The sequence below is a fragment of the Schistosoma mansoni genome, chromosome 6, assembly GCF_000237925.1.
Source record: "Schistosoma mansoni strain Puerto Rico chromosome 6, complete genome".
Classification (NCBI taxonomy): Eukaryota; Metazoa; Platyhelminthes; class Trematoda; order Strigeidida; family Schistosomatidae; genus Schistosoma; species Schistosoma mansoni.
In genome coordinates, this window is record NC_031500.1 from 7,367,768 (window position 1) to 7,387,823 (window position 20,056).

A 20,056-nucleotide genomic window follows, 5' to 3' on the forward strand; every position below is an offset into this window, starting at 1 on the left:
GTTCTTGTATTATTGTTTTGATGTACACAAATTCATTTTAATCAACATCATAGTCAGGTCAATTTCAACTAAATTGATTATTGGGTGGATGATTTATAATAAAAAAATGACTTATTTGTAATATCCTAATGAGTAACAAGATGGATTTTTGTAAGTCACTCCTTCAGAAAATAAGTAAATAATCAAAGTAACACAAGTTTAACTAGTACAGAGGAATAAAGCAAAATCTTCGCTTTGGCTAAACAACTCCGATCAAACCGATGTTCTATTATTCAGATCAGATGGATTCTGTGTAAGATATACAATGTATTTGTGTGTACGTTAGTGGGTATGAAAAATATGGGATATTTATAGTGTGAGCAGAATTAAATACGATCTTTTGGATAAGTAGTTCAATCTGGAAGAAAAGTTATACCATTCTTTATACTAAACACAATAAGGTTTAACAATATACGGAAAGCTTCAGCCACTCGTCTTTCTTTACAAATGGAAAATCATTTTACGAATTATTGCGATACTCTTAATATTAATTTGGTGTTTATTGAAAATGGTATGTACTGGTATTTCTAGGTTCTTCATAAATATTAGATTCATAATGACAACCATCTTCGAGTTAAACTAATTTTTGTACAAACTACCCAATTGAACAGCAATAATTCGCTCACTTGTAAATACATTAACTGGTCATTTGTTAAAAATCAATTTCATTTACCTCAATTTTTAATGTTCATAGAATTCTATCAAATACATTGCGAAATGTCTACATGCCAGAGTGACTTGATATAATGATACCATGATGTTGAATACTGCTAAATGATATACTAAAGTAATCCATATAATTTTTTCTTGAAAATTGTTATTATCTAATATAAACCTGTCCAACGTTTACTTTTGAATAAGTTCAATGATAATAATAACAAATCGAAGCGCTATACAAAAGTCACAGACATTATACTGCATTGAACTAATACTTTAGATCAATGAAACGAAACAGTAATTCCAAAGGCTACTAAAAATAAGAAACTTTAACACATATAAAACAGATGAGATAAAATATTGACCTTTGCTGAATGTGCCGCGGTAACTCGAAACAATTTCGAAGAACTAATGAGAACAGACCAATAACTAAATCAGAAGATTTGAACAAAACGATATTACAACTAGGGCAAAATTTCTTTACATTCGATCAACAACAAATCAAATGAACCGGTTATCATATCCAAATATCGGAAGGGGTTTTGTGGATATTATAGTAATTTCAATAGTTGAGTCAATTGAAGCTACACCACCATGGGAAACCTGGAAGCACTGGACGGCCGTTTCGTCCTATTGTGGGACTCCTCAACAGTGCATTCACGAGGCGGGATAATGGATCGTCCTTGTAAGCATCCGTGTAATCAAAGAATTCTACCATACACAGTATCCAGTGGACAAAATGTCTGTCGAAAATTGTGCAGTTAACACCACTAGACAGTTGCTTATATGAAACTGATCTCAATAGTTATGGAATCTTCTTGATTCTTTACAGAAAAGTTAAAGAGTCGTTACTTTACTTTTCCCTTGGGAAGCCACAAATTCTAAATTACCTCAGTTCAATGACAATTGAACACTCTGAACCTGGACAATACAACTAGAAAATGAATTTATTTGCTTAACAACTGTTTTTAATATCGATTAATATGGATTAACAAAATTCTTTCAGTATTTACTAACCAATCCAATAAGAATACGTTTAATTAAACGTAATGTTTAGATTTTAAATGAAGGTACCCGTATTATTAACAAAGTATTTAAAAGGTAGAGAAAAACGTTCGGCAGAAAATAACAAATCATTGACCTTAAACTTCACATATTACATAATATAAATCTGTTGTTTTGCCACTTTTGTCAAAATATTATCACAGCTCAAAACGAAAAGTTCAGTATGTTATCCCTACACTACCTAATTAGTATACTTCAAATAGTCACTTGTTCAAGTGATTTTGATAATATCAACGTGAAGTTCGATAATTATTTACGTCCTGATGAACCTGATCTTCATATGTTAGATGACTCTAATTATCAAGGTCATGAACATTATGATGATTTTGGACAACACTACAGTGAATATGATCACGATCTAATTACTGGTTCCCATGAATATTCACAGAAATTTAAAGAATTAGATCCAGAAGAAGCAAAATCGCAATTAGGAAAATTATTCCATAAAATTGATATTGACAATAATTTAAAAATTGATAAGCAGGAGTTGAAAGATTGGATTATCCAGTCATTTATGTGAGTTGGTTCAACCTTTTTCGAGAGAATATTTATTGTAGATTGTAAAATACATATACCATATATGCACACTACTAAGGAGTACCAAACTCCTATAAAAGGTATTTTCAAATCGAAACAAACGCCACCGACAGACTAACTAAACAACGATTATATACTCATTATTGACAAGCATGAAGATAGACTCCTTAAGTCTTAGTGTGAAGTCGTGACTGGTGGAGTTCAAATGAGTCAACAGATAGTGCAGTTAACCACCGATAAGATTGAACGACTTTTGGATTATAATTCAAACTGACTGAAGTCAAAAATATGGACTTTTTGATCTTAATATAGTAATATAAATGTGGTGTGCTCACCATAACAGCTGAAGGTTCTGTGTTTAATCCGGTTCGAGGAAGTATTTGGAAGGCGATTAATAGTTCCAAACTAAGACAAAACAGCTTTCGGTGGTTCCAGGTTCTCAGTAGCGCAGCTGGTGTTAGTCTATTACAAGAACTATTTTAAATCAAACTAATATCGTAACGCCATACAACTAGAATTATTTTCTAAGTCGTAGAATACTCACAACCTTCAGTCAACCGAAAACATTTTCAGCTTCAATATGATAATAAAGTCTTCAAATTTTAGTATCATTAGTCAGCAGTAAATAGGCTTAGCCATTTTGATTTATTAGTAGTAAACTAAGGCTGTTCAATAAAATTCATTAGTAAAAAATAATCAAGTGACCAGTGGAGTTCAACCACGTCTGTTGTGAGATAACAACTCACTGAAGGCAATTGGTGAAGTGTCGCTCATAATTCGTGGATCAGTTGAAGTTAGACATTAACACCGTTGGATGCCGGCTCAGTGGTCTATCGGTTAAGGGCTCTGGCTCGTAACTGGTAGGTCCTGGGTTCGAATCTCGCGAGTGCGGGATCGTGGGTGCGCACTGATGAGGAATCCCATAATAGGACGAAACGGCCGTCCAGTGCTTCCAGGTTTTCGATGGTGGTCTAGCTTCAATTGACTCATGATTTCAACTTTGAAATATACTGAAATCTCCACAAATCCCCTTCTGATAATAATCAAGTGGTCAATTATAAAACAATTTGGATTTAAATCTAATCTATAGGAAAATTACTGGGATTTGTGTAGCCGAATTGTTATATAATAAATACACCTACATATACATAGAAGTAAAGTAGTGCTGAAAGGATACATTATATTACCACTTCTACAAAATACATGTAAACATCTACAGCCACAAATTGGATAGGGAAAATGTGGAAACTCAGGACTAACGAAATTCAAGTAGTGTCAAAGAATTGCTAGAAGTATTCCATTCAGATTAATCTGTCATTAGTGAACGTATAGGTATAGATTCAGTTCATTAATCCTTAAAGAAATAATACATCAATCAAATGGTTGGAGATAATTTAAAGACATATAAAGATAACCCAACCTACGGGGACAATCAATCACAAAAAACCTATTAAAACAGATTGCCTTGGTACTTGTTGGATAATTATTAAGAATAGAATTTCTGCATGCAGTAGGAATGGATGATTTTGAACAGAGTGGCAAAGAAAGCTTCTCAATTATGACATTCAGCTCGGAGAATCCGACGAAATCAAAATAACCTGGAAAACATCTTAGAGATGCTTAATAGTGCAAACTGAAACTCGTTGCCTGAATTGTTCCTCGTACACTACAAATTGATTTGTTTCAGTAAGATGATGCAAATTAGTTCTTTTCAAAGTTTAATTGAAAAAAATTAGCACAAGTATTGGAAATAGATATTAATAACACCTAACTGTGGTCTATTTCAGTGATATGATTATTCTAGTTTTCTTTGACGCTTCAGTATTTGTAAGACTGAATAATGTCTACACTGCAATCCTGTGTGCATGCATTATTAGATATGAAAACAATACTTGGTTGAATGAAATGCAGAGATCAATAGCATAACTTTATAATACACTACACAGTGATACAGAATGGTCATCTTCTTATGTTACCAGTCGGTTAGTGATGATTATGTACTTTATAATGAATGAATTTGAGACACATTTTTCTAGGTTTTATTGGGACCCAGTAACCTGTGTAGTCATCCTTGTGTGGTATACAATCACTGATGATATCAAATAACAATTATACCATATAGTAAGTCAGGCGAAAGTAAAATTGTGAACCGTTAAATTGTAACTCAGTCGTTTGGTCTTGTTACAAGACCAGAGAGCTTTATGAAACCATGATGATAGAAGAAACGGCCGTAATGTACTTCACGGTTTTCGTTGGTTCTCAATCTAATAGATGTCTATTACTTTGATTACCTTTGGTGTTTGTATTTTTTAATCATTCGTCTCAAACTGGCCTTCCCAATACAGATTGAAACTAACCTTATACATTGAAGGGTACCTTTATTATAAACTGGTTACCTATTTTGACGGTTTTCCAAATGATACTTAACACATATTGGGAATAATCCGACCACAAGCAATACTATCTAAACAAATAATAATAATTTTACCTTTCCAACTCCAATCAAACGTTTTAAGATACATCATGATTTTAAAGGAAAACAAATCTCTGTCACTTATGTTGCCTAATTTAGGAATCCATTAGGTCAAGAGTGTTGACGGAAAGGAGTTTCGAAATTCTTCTGACATGAATAAAGTTTCACCTTACTCCAATTTACATGTTTTCTCGACCTATTTCCGTTCGATAATATGTATGTTTTGTAGGATTCTTCGTCGAGAACAGTTTTACATAAAGTTTATGGAAGACATTATAATCAATGTATAAAGAGACTGAATGGTCTAAATCAGCTATATTATTTAGCTGAGTTACGTCTGATAATTTAGTTACCATTAGTTAAAGACTCTTTATTCAGCAGTCAGTAGAAAATCCAAAGACAATAGTATTATTAGTAAAATTGAAATCAATAAAAAGATATTTGAACTTTTCGAATTTTGTCAATACAATTCCTCTTTTTCGGACCTAAAGCCCATATTTCTCAGTGGGATTATTATAATGGTAGAAATAAACTGCTGTTAATAGTAGTAACACTCTTGTTTCGAGCATCTAACTATGAAGGCTTACACCTTTCGGGAGCAGCAATTTCTTCAAGATTGAAGATGCCCTTGGCTAGTAAGACCCGACTGTCATGAAACCTTTGTCAAATAGAACTATCCACTAATTGACCCGTATAATCTAAAGTATATCGGTTTTATCTGCTCTCTTATAACAAAGATATAATTTTGACACTATTTTAGAGTTCATAAAAATTATATGTATCCTTAATCTCTTAATGATTAATTTGTAAACTGTTTTGTTTACCAATGTTGTAATACATTGAAATGAGAAAGATCAATGATAATTTGGATAGGTTATTCTTAGCTGATTATGGTTTTAGTATTTTAGTAGTTTTCGTCGAACAGTAGTCTTATCTTACTCTTATTTAGATCAAAATATACACATTCTTTTAGGTTTTATATTTCTGGTTTAGTTATTTTGATAGATTACGACTATTCATTAGAACTCTGATGAATTCATCTAGTAGAAAGTTATCTAAGATTTATGTATTTCACTGGTAAAATGAAGTCAGTAATCAGTTGATACGTCATTCGGTTCTGTAGTCAAAATGTCTTAGCTGTATATCCATTAAGGTTTATATGTTATTGTTTGTAACAATATTCTCATTTATTTCTTTGATGGATTAAAACAAAAATCATTCTTATTTCTTTATTAGCTCTGCTTCAAGGGTTTTAAGGAAGGAGAATCTATCGAAATGATATAAGAAACAAAGATAACCATTATTTGAAGAATAATATATCTCTAAATAAGTGTAAAAGCATAAGTATATTTCGTAGTTCACATCATGATCTGACTATTGATTGACGATTGAGTAAAACCAAGAAGCATTGAACAACTGACTCGTCCTCGAATAGGACTCTCTGGCAGCCTTGATTTATGGATTTAGTTTTATATTGACCGATAGAAAATATCCATAAATAAGGTGGGAAAAAATCTAGATTTTATTAGTTTTTTTAGGCTTTCTTTACTTTTCATATTCATTCTGTGATCTTCTTACATGTGTCTATCAGTTCCCTTGATCTTGAAGCGTCCAAACCACGTTTTAAGGAATACGATGCCGATGGTGATGGTCAAGTTGCTTGGTCTGAATATACAAATAAAATTTATGGTTACACAGCTCAAGAGCTAGAAGATTTTCGTAAAGATAGCAAGAACGATACAAAGTTATTTATCCAGGTAAAATGTTTACTTTGTTTGATATGTGTTTAGTTTAATATTAATCTTTGTGTACATCATGTACGTTGCTAAGCTAAAGTTATTCTAAATAAAATTATTTATAAATTTGTATTCCTAATATCTACTTGACACTTGTTAAACCCTTTTTAACAATACAATTTAAGGTGGTTGATTTTAATGGAATAATTTTTTGAAAATAAGTAACACAATTACTTTTATTTGTTCTCTTGTAATGTTATGACCTCATGGAGGTAGATGTTCTGAGAAACAGAAGTATTTTACTAATGATGATTAAATAATAACTAATACTGTCTGTACAGTAAATTATGTAAAATACCTCATAGATACCATTTAATTTTGTATATTACATAAATAGATAATAAAAAAAAATGAACTTTTGCTGTCACGACATCCATTATTATTGTCCACCATGGTAACATAACAGTTCTAAACATGTAGCTAATTTTATGTATTTAAATGTTTCGCGAATAACTTTGTATAAGTTAAAGAAATTATTTGTGATGAACTGGTATAAGCTAAGTATAATCGTGCGAACCTAAACGTATTACTCAGATGTTTTACTGCATCGCAGCGACCACAATACATTTGAAGTGAAAATGTTTGCTCCAATGGTTCACAATACCGACTTCAGTCAACTCTATATAATAAGACCCTTATCCAATGCTACTATTAAGTAACTGATTCACTCTTGAAATTGTTAACTTCATAGCTCACGGATTCTCATTGAAAATTAGGGAAACCGACTGTGAACCACTCATGTACTTACCTACTCTTGTTACTCCTCGTGGAGGAGCATAGACCGCTCAACAGCATTCTCCATCCAACAATATCCTGGGCAATCCTTTACAGTAGTTGCAATGACGAACCAAGTCACTTGTAGTTGTGATCATTTTCGAGAATTTGGAGAGTACTAGACTAAGACTAGTGGTTTTGGTTATCTTCAAACTTTAATATTTTCATTCATTCGTTTCTAAAGTGGCTGTTTCTTGGGCCATTCTTGTGAATTAAACTTTTAATTTTAATACAGGGGGAGGTTTTATGGTTTGATAACACCTAATGTCCACCAAACCTGGTAGATGGTACGTCTGAATTTAATAGTATTGAGTTAAAAGAAAGCCCATGTGAAAAGCTTCAGATTCGATGGATATGACCAGCCAACGATTAATTTGCCTTGTATCTCGTAACTTGCGCAAAAATCACGTTTCTGGTTTCGTATAATTAAACTTCACTTTTCTTTTAGTCTATTGAAATATTCATAAGATTAAAGTCAAATAATTATATCACAAAGTTTAACTAGGTAGTATAAACAATGAACAAGCTTGATGATTTAGTGTGACGATTATTATATCAAGTTATACAAATGTAAAATAATAATAATAACTTATGTAACTTCTACGAAGTGTGTGTGTTAATTAAAAGGCATGTACAACTAATAAACTAACAGTGGATTATAATGTGAATGGAATAAGGTAATTAATATGTTTTTTCATAATAATTAAACGTGGTAGAGGGACTAAATGAAATGAAGTTAGATTAGAAACAATACCGAATAGAACTATAGAGTTATAAGAAGTAACTAAAGGGGGGGGAAATATTTTCAAATGCAAAACCAATGAAATGAAAATAATAACGACAATAGTAGATGAAGGCCACGATAAAAACAAAGACAAGACATACATCTTTTATACACCCAGTTCAGGCAAAAAGACCTCTCGTTGTTCTAAGTTAAATATAAACGGATTATAATTCATTTTTGTATTGTTTGTTTGAATCTTCCCACAGATGTTTAAGACTGCAACTGATCAGTCTCTCATTGGATTATGTGCATCCTGTGAGGATTGTCTCGATATAGGCCTTGAGTCACAAGCATTATAAACAGAGATGGATGGTGGCTAGCAGTGGAATTTAGAACGCGCGTCTTGGATTCCGCTGCTAGCGACTGTTCATCTTTACTTACTGACGAATTATTTTCAAAATACCTTAAAATCAACATGTTGATCAGTGGAGTGGTTATAGCCCATTAAATGTTTGAGGGTAGAACCTCTAACCACTTTCCTCTCACCACTGTGAAACTGAACTGTAATATGTTCTCGTGTTTGTGTTGAGAGCAAAGGGTCGTTTCTGCTTATTTACCTTGCTCCAACGAAGCGGGTAAACTAACAGACGAGGAATGTTTACCTCTGTGAATACGGAAAACAGATTTCTGCTTTTGAATGCTGGCCGTTGTTTTTCTACATAGAACATTCTTTTAACTTTTGTGGTCAATCGATTCCTACGTACATCATAAGTTTGGTTACCTTTGAACTCTAGATTCATAAAAAGATATTTCATTGGAACGAAATTTCTAAATTCCTTGATCAAACTTTTATTATCATTAAAGCATTTAGCACAGTAGATCCTATGTATTCAGTAACACAAAGTGAATAAGAATCCTCTTTCTGATTGATGAAACCCAGCTACAAAAGTTGGTTAGTCGAGTGTTCCATATTTGTTCTCTCTTCTCTGAATTTCATGTTTTTTATATTTAAATGTAAATGCTAAATATCTATCAAAAAGCATAATTCTGTGTTGTTTTGTGGTGATTACTGTATATCATATAAGTGAACTGATATCAGATGAAGAATCATTAAAAGAACTATGAAGCACTAGTAGGCTGTTTTATCCTAATGAGGAACTTCTGAACAGTCACCCTAGGTTTCATTTTGTATCAATCTTTCCAATTTGGATTCATTTATTAGTCAAAGGAAAGACTGTTCATTCAAACGATGTCTAATTAAAACCCAGATAAAAAAGAGTGCTTTACCATTTATAATTACTGTTTAGTCCGATGCGAAAGTAGTTTGATAAAGAGCCTATTCGATAAGGTTGAGTGTATCTGTACAACAGGCAATACTGAAACTGCTAAACGAAACACTGGTACCAAATGAATATGCATTAATGTTCGTAAAATCAACGGAAAAAGCTACGGTATTTTGAGATTTAATATGTGTTTAGCTCTTGAAAAGTCTTTTTAACTCACTCTACCATTTAGAGTCGAATCATTTTGTCTTGTGTTGAAATGAAGGCTATTGTCATTATTATTGAAAGAACAAAATCTATGTTTCATCGAAACCCAGACTGTAGGTAGACGATTCCATCACAGCTCATTATGTTAATCCATATCTAATTTTGCATGGATACATATAGATAAAGTGGAATAATCGTGATTTACGGATCAAGGTGGTTGAACTCACACCAAAATAGCTGGAAAAATAAATGAAGCTAGATGACCCAATTGAAACAGATGATAAATACACATCATCTTCCACTGCCAAAAATATAATTGAAACGGATCATAAGAGTAATCTTCATTCATCTTTTGAGATTTTTAACAAAATTTGTCTAGTGCGGATAGCTGGGTTTTGTAAGTTCTTAGACATACTTAAGGTCGAATTTTCCCCTGTTCATGATCACTTTGTACGAACACCAAATCTACCTTGGTAATAGTTATTTCATATCCAGAGCTCTGTGATTCATATCACTGTTTCTTATATTGTAATGACATTTGTTTTTTATCTATAAACGCCCTAACAAATTACAATAAAGTCAGAATTTCGAAAGCTAATGGCTCAGTGCATCACACAGTTAAAAAGCCACATGCGAAATTATTCTATACGTTAAACATTGTCTCTTTATTGAGTTATCTAAATTTGTCAAAGTGACTAAGCGTTTTAACTTCTAAAACGGCAAACCTTTAAAAGTTGAAAATTAATGTAATTTGTAGTGATTTGGGTTGTCTCATTGTTAATACTTTTGAATGAATTTCGATATCTTAGTTGGCATATGCGCATCCTCTGAGGATTGCCTCGATATAGTCATTTTATCAGAAGTTTATATAGGACAGATGGTGTGTACCTAGTAGTGGGATAAAAAATGGGCGTTTCGTCCTATATGACACTTGACAACCGGATTTACCTGAATCCTAGATATAGTGTTTGTTCAGTCAAAAATATTAACAATAGGATGACCCAAACCATAACAAATTTAAAAAATTTCATTCCCGTTGCCCAAGTGAGTGACTAACTAGAGTCTGAAGTTAAGTGGATAACTCATCAAACGTTGAAGTCAAAGGTACTGAGCTCGAATCCTAGGCGGGAAATCAACTCTAGGATGCAAATAAATCCAGTCGAAGAGCCCCAAGTAGGATGAATTGCACTTCATGGTTTGTACTACACATTCCACTTATTCTTTAATAATGAATAATTATTGACTTTTCAGTTAATGAAACTAAATTTAAATCTCATCAACAGGCATGTCTAATCAAGCTTCATTCCCTATAAATAAGTCATGTATTAGATTATTCAAAATAGAATTCTTCAAATGTACTCGCTTATGTGCTCTATTCATTGATATTACACGATTATCAATCCATTATAAATATGTGTTACTTATAAATTAAGTACACTTAATCACCTTTATAACACTTAGAAAGCATGGCAAATTTTCGTTTTATAAAAGACATTTAACTACAGCTTCCTCTCAAAACTTTCATGATTAATTTCTTTTTTTTGATTGAGATATATTCAGGTACGACATAAAGTTTAAAGTAAAAGTCTTTTTAAATAAAGTAATTTGATCCAAAATTGGAATACAATAAGTAATAGCTGAAATTAAGAGAGCATCAGACAATGAACTCTTTTTATCTTAGACACTGACTTAGTAATTCAAGCAACTAAGCTCCAGACAATTGGTCACAGACTCAAAATGATCTTTAACTATTTCAATTCAAGATAACCTGATAGGGTTTCAAGTTTTCCAACGAAAGTATAACTGAAAGATGAGTTGAAAGGAGGTTGTACTTTTTGAATGAGTTATCATGATAATAATGATAGTTCTGAAATAAATCTTTGGAATCATGACGCTAATTTACACGACTAAATTAAACGTTGAAACAAATGTTTCGAAACCCAAGATTGATCGAGTATTATATCCACTCAGGACAATAGTGTGTTCACTGTTCAGGAATCTTTACAATTGATCTTTGGTATTCACTGACTCATAAACTAACAAAGCGATGCAATGAACAAATAAGTTATCTGATTTTACTTAATATTTCACTTTATACTAGGGAAATATCGATTCATATTACGTATTCAGTTTGTTGGAAATGGGCTGTAGAAAATAAACTCCGAGTATAATGTATGACTGCTTTCTAATATCCCAAATGACATAGCTCGGCATCATAATCGTCATTATTATTGATTTAATGAGAAATCAGCTGTTACCCTGAAAATATCCACATGACATTCTTGTTGATATCAGAGCTACAGTCCAATTTATAAACTGTTTAACAATGTACATGAACAAACTCATAAAATTCCATGTCCCTTTCGGTTTTATTTTTTAATGTTTCCATAGTCTGAGAAACAAACAAACTTATTAAAGGTCTTCATTTAACTAATTGGTACAGGCCCCCAAACGCCCTGGTACGGCCGAGGGTAAGGAGAGCCAGCTCTTTCTCTTGAAATGCTCTCATATGGCCACGCGTATACAGCCACTACCAGATATGTCCTACTCACTGCCTTTTTGCAGCATTACTGTTGTTTACGAAATTGAGAAGATGAAAAGTGATTGTCTTGCACTTTAACCGGGTTGGTGAATCCACCTGGGGGAGTTGGAAAACCCTGATTCCAAACCAATGGTGCGGATGGGCTCCAGGATCCTGAGGGAACAAATGGCATATGAACCAATCGTTGGTCATCGGCTACCATGGAACTGCATCTCCTGGCGTTGCTCCACTGCCTTGTGAATTAGACCTTCAGGTCAGAGGTTCGTTCTTTAAGAAAACCACCTGCTTCGGTTTTGGCACTCGGGCACTATCATAGCCCACACACACATCAAGTGACTTGTATAGTGCATATGTATTGGGTGACCCTTTGTACCAATATTTATGTGTTGAAATAAATAAATAAAAACAGACCTTTGATAAGATCAGTCAAATTCACATGAATTGTTTTGTGATCTTTATTTTCACTTGAAGTTTGTCATATTATGTAGATTAAATATTTTTTTTGATTGACGGTACGAATTCATTCAGTTAGACAGTCTTCCTTATCTTAGGTTCCAATCTGTTTAGATCTGCTGATTCAGTTCAAGAAGCAATTTATCATTTTGCTTACCCAGTTGAGTTCAATATATTATGAAACATATAGGTTGCTGAAATATACCTATCATATTAAAACAAATATATGAACTAAGAATAGTTTTTTGAAAAACGTCTCTTCAGGGTTTGCAATCATTTATTCTCAGAAGGAGATTTGTGAAAATTTTAGCAATTTAATAGTTGAATTTACGAGTCAATTAAAGCTAGACCACCATCGTGGATGCGCACTGCTGAGAAGTCCCACAATAGGACGAAAAGACCGTCCACTGCTTCCAGGTTTTCTATGGTGGCTTAGCTTTAATTGACTAATAATTTCAACTATTAAATTATTTACTAAACATATAAACTTATTCAAGTTTACAATGTTTATTATTCATCCCAATATAAATTATTTTTAGTTTACAAATAATCCCACATTCATGTGTTGTGATTTCAAATGATGCATTTTACTTTAAACTACCTGACCACTTTTTGGATTATTAATTTATATATATAACTGTAGACTGTGAGAAGAATTTCTTTAAAGGAATATTTTTCGTTTAAATGTATAGTTTTATAATAACAAATTTGATGGTAATTAACTGAGTCTGAAAGAGAGTTTTATATTTCATGTTCATCTAATTCAGACGCAGATAGCCACACTTCCTATGTTCTTGACTAACCAGCTACACCAGTGAGAAGAATTAGATTGACTAGGAACCTGTAACTGATAGACAGAATAAAGTGTACGCAAATCATGGGTACATAAATATCTATCCTTCTGATCTATACAAGGACATATGAACTTAATCAACTAACATCCTCCAACAGCCTGCCTTGTTTGCAATCTCTCACTCACCATTCACTTTTGAAGGAGAATATGAATACAGGCATTTATTATATCTAGTATCACCCAACCTTTTAAATACTAAGCCACAACAAGAAGTCTACTAACAGTGATATTCTGCTTACACACTAAGGCTAGGGTGTACAAATTTGCTTAGAAGGGTCTCATTGTTTCCTAATCCTTGTTTTTCTTATTTTTTTTGAATGGATTAATCAGTCTTTAGATGAGGAAAAATTGAAGTTCGATTCAGCTGATCAAGATAAAACTGGTTATTTAAATGAAACAGAATTTGTTGCATTTGAACATCCACATAATTATCGTCATATGGCACCGTATGAATTAAAACATACTTTAAGGGATTTCGATAAAGATAAAGACGGATTTATTAGTGAACTTGAATACTTAGCCGATGGTAAGTAACATACAAATAAGCAATAATAATAATATTAGTAATAATAAATGTACGAACATTATTGAGCACATAGGCATTTTTTTCAAATGTTATTAATTTTGTAAGACAGTTCTTATCACAGACCAAAATCTTGTAAACTAACGAAAAATAGAAGACGCTGTGCAGTTGTTCCATTTTAGTTTGAGACACTTTCGCAATTTGGTTTCAAAATTCATTCAATGAATCCAGCTCAAAAGGTTTTGATATTATAGCGAGCACAACACTAATTAATTACTGATTACACATAGAATAGTCCACACTCTTAACTTAAGTCCACTGGAACTATACTGTAGTTCTGATGAAATCCCATTGGTGAATAAATGCCTTATTATTGACTAAGTTAAATTCACATGTTTCGAATTCAATAACCACTGTTAACTACAGTTATTATGTAAATAAATGGTTTGTTGAAAATCATGAATTTCCTAGGTCCGTCTTGATGTGAGGTTGCGTGAGCACCACTATAGTGTCCCGAACTAGGAGAGCATTGCTGTTCATCCTCTATGAGCTGGTTTCAAATATGATTCCTGCTGAAGATCAAAACAACCTTAAGGCAAAACAAATAGTTACAAACCACCCTAATATATATGTTCTCAATTGTTGATTTTTAATTGATCTGTTATTTACTTGCTCATCACCTAGAATATATACTTCACAATATTTACACTTACTGTTTCATTGATACACATGTTAAATACCATATTGCATCACTTTCTGTTGTCATTGTGATTAGCAAATGTTTAAGTCCTGAAAGTACTGCTGAGCTTTATTTAAGCGTTATTTAAAAAAGTTGTGGAGCGATAGATTTTCTCTTTATACAAACAACTTTGCTCTCAATATAAGAGTAATATCAGTATTATGTGATCAGTACCGTGTTTTATAGATCCTAGTAAGAACAAAATTCTACTGAAATAGTTGTAGTCCGACCACCAATCACAAATACTTAGAATCGTGGTAGAATCTACTGGATGTTGCATGGTTGTGGATAGACAAAACGAACTGAAAAACCAAAGTGTCCTTCTTAATATCACACAGTAGTAAAGTAAACCTGATCTCTAATTTGTTCATTAGTACATGAGTTAATTTTTAGCTGAACTTTGATCTAAACCCTTTCTTCTAAAATATTGAGACTATTTTCTAATTTCTTCTACTTTGTATTTTTACATATATATATATATATTAGCGTCGATAAGCCCCCTCATTACACACTTTTTTCTAACTGTTATCATTGTATTTTGCAGATAAAATGAATAAAGATGCACTAATTATAGAAAGAGAGAATTTTAAGAACTATGACATTAATGGTGATGGAAAACTAGATCCAAATGAAATGGCATTATGGGTTACACCGGGTGAGTTATTTTAAATTATCATAATTAGTACTCTGTAGCTCTTCTGAGGTTACTCTCTAATGCGATCTTGCTAAAAAACGCTAACCGGAAAAATTCACTTAAACTCTGACCTGGAAGTTGAAGGATCTTCATTTAGAAGAATTATGACGCCTCATGATGAAAGCCGAGATTCTCTAGAAACCACGAAGCCGATTACCTTTCTGACAGTGAGAGCAACAATTTACATAGGTACATGGAGTGTTCGGAAAATGTGAGGGATTAGGATGATCAATCAAATAGTTATCGAAATGGAAAGATACAACTTGATGGTGCTCACAATAAGTGAGACCCATTGGACACAAGCTGGACAGAGAAGACTAGATTTGGGAAAGATTCTGTTGTACTCTGGTCATAAAGAAGAAAATGTTCCGCATGTGCAGGCAGTTGCATTGATTCTGTCCAAATAAGAACGAGAAATCTAATAGATCCAGGGACATCAAAGCATCCTTCTGAACGAAGAAGGGGAGGATCGCAATGAATTTTATCCATTACTATGCACCCACCAATGATAGCAACGAAGGCGACAGAGATCAGTTTTATGAGATGCTGCAGTCGATCATAGCGAATTGTCCAGAAAAGCACTTGAACACACTGATATGAGACTTAAACGCCAAAGTCGGAATGTACAAAACCGCGTATGAACATATCATAAGATGACATAGACATACTGGGAGAAAGGAATGGGAATGGTGATAGATTTGCAAATTTATGTGCATTCAACAAAATAATTATCGGTGGTACAATATTACCCCACAAACTCGTGTACAAAGCTGCTTCGTTCTCAACGGGTTACATTTCATAGAACTAGGTCGAACAGATCTGCATCAATAAAAAATTCAGAAATTCAACGGAAGACGTGAGATTAAAGAGGACAGCTGACATAGCATCAGATCAACACCTGTTTGTAGCCAGGATGAAACCGCAGCTAAAGTAATACTGAACAACGGGGGAAATATAATTGGTGAGGTTGAATATAGTCTTCCATCTAGATACTAACAAACTCAACCAATTCAAAATAACTCTCAACAACAGGTTTCAAGCCTTACTGGATCTACAGAAAGAAGAAACTACTATGGAAGACAATTGGAACGGGATCAAAGAAACATTGACTTCCACGTGTCAGGAGGTTCTGATTCGCAAGAAGTATCATTATGTGGAATGGATCTCTATGGAAACCATAGACAAGATCAAGAAATGATGAACAGGAAGACAGCAATTAACAACAACTGAACAACATCAGATAAAGTCAAGGCACCAGCCGAGTACACAGAAGCAAAAAAGCAAATGAAGAAGAGCATTAAAGCGGACAAGCCAAATTACATAGAAGAGCTAGCAAGGGCAGCAGAAAAAGCTTGAAGAGAAGGAAATTTGAAACAACTATATGATACAACGAAGAAACTAGCAGGGAGATATAGTAAATCAGAGCGATCAGTCAAAATCAACGAAAGCACAAAGAGTACAAACCTAATCACACTTGATGGAGAAGCAGTGGAAGTGGTGGAAAGGTTTTCATACTTGAACAGCATGATCGATAAATGAGGGAGATTTCATGTGTAGTGTGAAGGTGCTGATTTGCAAAGAAAGGATAGCATTACTACAATCAATGAATATATGAAACTCTAAACAACTATCAACCAACATCAAAGTCAGAATCTTCAAATTCAGACATTAATACTATCCTATTGTACGAAGTTGAAATGTGGATAACTACTACAACTATCATCAAAAGTGTACAGGTATTTATAAACTACTGTCTGCCCTAAATACTCCATATTTGTTGACCGGATAACGTCAGCAACAACATACTGTGTGAGAGAACAAAAGAGCTTCCAGCTGAAGAGGAAATTAGGAAAAGACGCTAGAGGTGGATTTGACGTGCACTGACAAAATGAACAAACTGCATCATGAGGACAGAGTTGCTTGGATAATCCTGGCTGATAGCCTATGCTCCACGAGGAGTAACAGGCGTAAGTATGTACGCAATTGGAGCGCCCATATCCATTACTTTAACATCATTGGATAATCGTTGTTTAAGTGTACGGTTATTTTGTTATCCTCATGAACATTTAATAATTCTGATTTTCATTAATTTCCTTGAGGAAGCTTAGACTAGACTGTTAAGGGAAACTGCGCTATTTTTAGTTTCAAGATCTAAGATGTGTAAAAATAATTAATACATTTTCATGGTTCATCGTTGTAAATGATATTCGCATAATTTGATAGCTTCTTGAATAATTCTCAAACTGTCAAATAATAATACATATTATGCACAGCAAACAAAAATGCAACAATCAAAGCAATTGAAATAACAAAACAACTAGGAAATTGAAATCATGTTTAAATTAAGAAAGTTTCTTTACCCTATTGAAAACCACATTATATAGGATGGGTCAGTGAAGTATCTAAAGTTTTTACTGGGAGCAAACCAAACTCACTCAGTAAAAACTATCAATATAACGTACTGCTTTATAAGTTTGACTCCTAAACTGAACTTAGGATCAGAGGGGGTTTTGTGGAGAATTTTAATATTTTCATAGTTGAAATCATGAGTCAAGTGAAGCTAGACCACCATGGAAAACCTGGAAGCACTGGACGGCCGTTTCGTCCTATTATGGGACTCTTCAGCAGTGCGCATTCACGATCCCGCACTCGCGAGATTTGAAACCCAGAACCTACCAGTCCCGAACCAGAGCCCTTAACCGATAGACCACTGAGCCGGCATCCAACTTAGGATGCAAAACACTTACTGGATCTTTAACTGTGGAAGAGTAACAGAAAATATATTCAGATATCCGTTTATCATAAGTCAATAAAAAAAGTATAGATGATTCTCTAAAATTCTTTTAATTATTGAATTTGTCACAAGTATACAATAGGTGTTTTATGAAACTCTGACCGTGACAACTACATTCCCTTTATTACCAAAACTGACGCTTGGGAAATTATGACACATCTGTCATCATCATGTTTTGTACTGTTTAAGAGATTCTACCCATTAACAATACAATTATAGATCAAGAGTCTCATAACACTACATCCCTTATTTTTGATCTATTTATAGTTTACCAAAGAGTAGGTGGCAAGTCCCTAACTTCAGTTTATGATGCTTTTACTTTTGTAAAGTCCAGTTAGCGTTTCTTCCCATGCAAACATCCGAAATAAAATTCGTTAGTATGTACGTTTAACGGGGAATACCGGTTATTTAGAGCTATATTCTTGATTATCTACTTTTCTCAACTATTTATCATCTACAAAACGTTATTTCTATAAAATTTGCAAAGTAGCACTTCGGTGTTCTAACGAATTCTCTTCATATTCTACGTACTAAGATGCCGATAAGATTTGAAATAAAGGTTTAGAACTCAGAGTCTTTTGTTTATTTCCTATCGCTAATATTGTACTAATCTAACTTATTTTCTCCTAAATTTTTTGGCAATTATGTTGAAAAAATAACTTCTGAGCGTGCGTTTACACTTTTAATTAAAATGTAGTTGTAGGTTTAACAAAAGAAGTACTACATATAGCCTGGTGATTACCGACTACATACGAAAATGAAGCTACATCTTAGTGAATTATTTCCGTTTAAACTCGACCAAATCTTAAAAATAAACTTTATGGGATTGCATAATCATGGTTATTCTTTGTTCATATGTCCCCAAGGAACTATTGCTTTAACAAAAATTTTTTCACACTTATATTCGATTTTTCATAACTTACTACTTAATCATTACATAGTAGCATGATTGAAATAAAACAATTTTGTACGGAATTTCATTGATAGATTTAAATGAATGAAGAGTGAATAGTGTGAGTGAGCACTCCTAATTGGGGTAAAACAAGGATCAAATGTACGTCTAATGGTCACTGACTTTTAATAGTTGTCCAGTCGAAGTCATTTTACAATAAGTTGTTTCGTCTTGTTACATTCTTATTGTAAATTTGAAGCTTTCAACTGTTTTTAAATAATTTTTTTAAAAGGTTTTGACAAAACAGCAACCGATGAAACTGAACATTTATTCAATGAAACTGATAAAGACAAAGATGGTTCATTAACAAAAGAGGAAGTACTTGATCAACATGATTTATGGGTTGGAAGTCAAGCAACTGATTATGGAAGGCATTTAGAGAACTTACCAAAAGATGAACTATAGTCAAAGTGGCTGAGCCACTAATAATGTAAACTGAATATTTATTTGTGCAAAATAAGATTTATTCTTTTTCTGGTGAACTAATTCATCATTACTGTTGTTTGTAATGTTTGGTGTTGATGAAGTTAATAGAATAATCACACTTAATAAAATAATAAACTATGTTAACCATTATCTTTGTGATAGTTTACACTGCCCCAACGCTAACTAAGTTCACTCAAATGTTACATGTAATAATATGTTGAAGTAGTAAATAATATTAGTTCACGTAGAACTAGAAACTCAACCTGTAGCTCCTCCGGGGGCTACTGCCGGTCCCAAGTCCGGGTAAAGGAGGAGGGTTGGGCATGGTGTTAGCGACCCCATCCCGTAGAAAACCGAATCGCTTAAAAAACGCTAACCAGAAAAAATTATTCAAACCATTTAAACTCTGCCCTGGGAGTAGAAGGAATAATTATGACGTCTCATGATGAAAGCCGAGTTCTTTCGGAAGTCATGAGGCCGATGCACCTTCTAACAACCAGAGCGACAATTTTTATAGGTACATGG

The 20,056-nt window shown here is 33.3% G+C and overlaps 1 protein-coding gene across 1 annotated transcript; it reads left to right on the plus strand.

The window, feature by feature from the left end:
* Positions 1–1,869: 1,869 nt before the first annotated feature.
* Positions 1,870–19,510, plus strand: Smp_158150 (putative reticulocalbin; the record flags this gene model as incomplete). The annotated part of the gene is made up of 5 exons (XM_018798135.1): positions 1,870–2,277; positions 6,363–6,544; positions 13,741–13,929; positions 15,210–15,320; positions 19,338–19,510. Exons 1-5 carry the CDS (start codon positions 1,925–1,927, stop codon positions 19,508–19,510), a joined length of 1,008 nt encoding a protein of 335 aa, XP_018653107.1. The 5' UTR covers positions 1,870–1,924.
* Between the last annotated feature and the right edge of the window lie 546 nt (positions 19,511–20,056).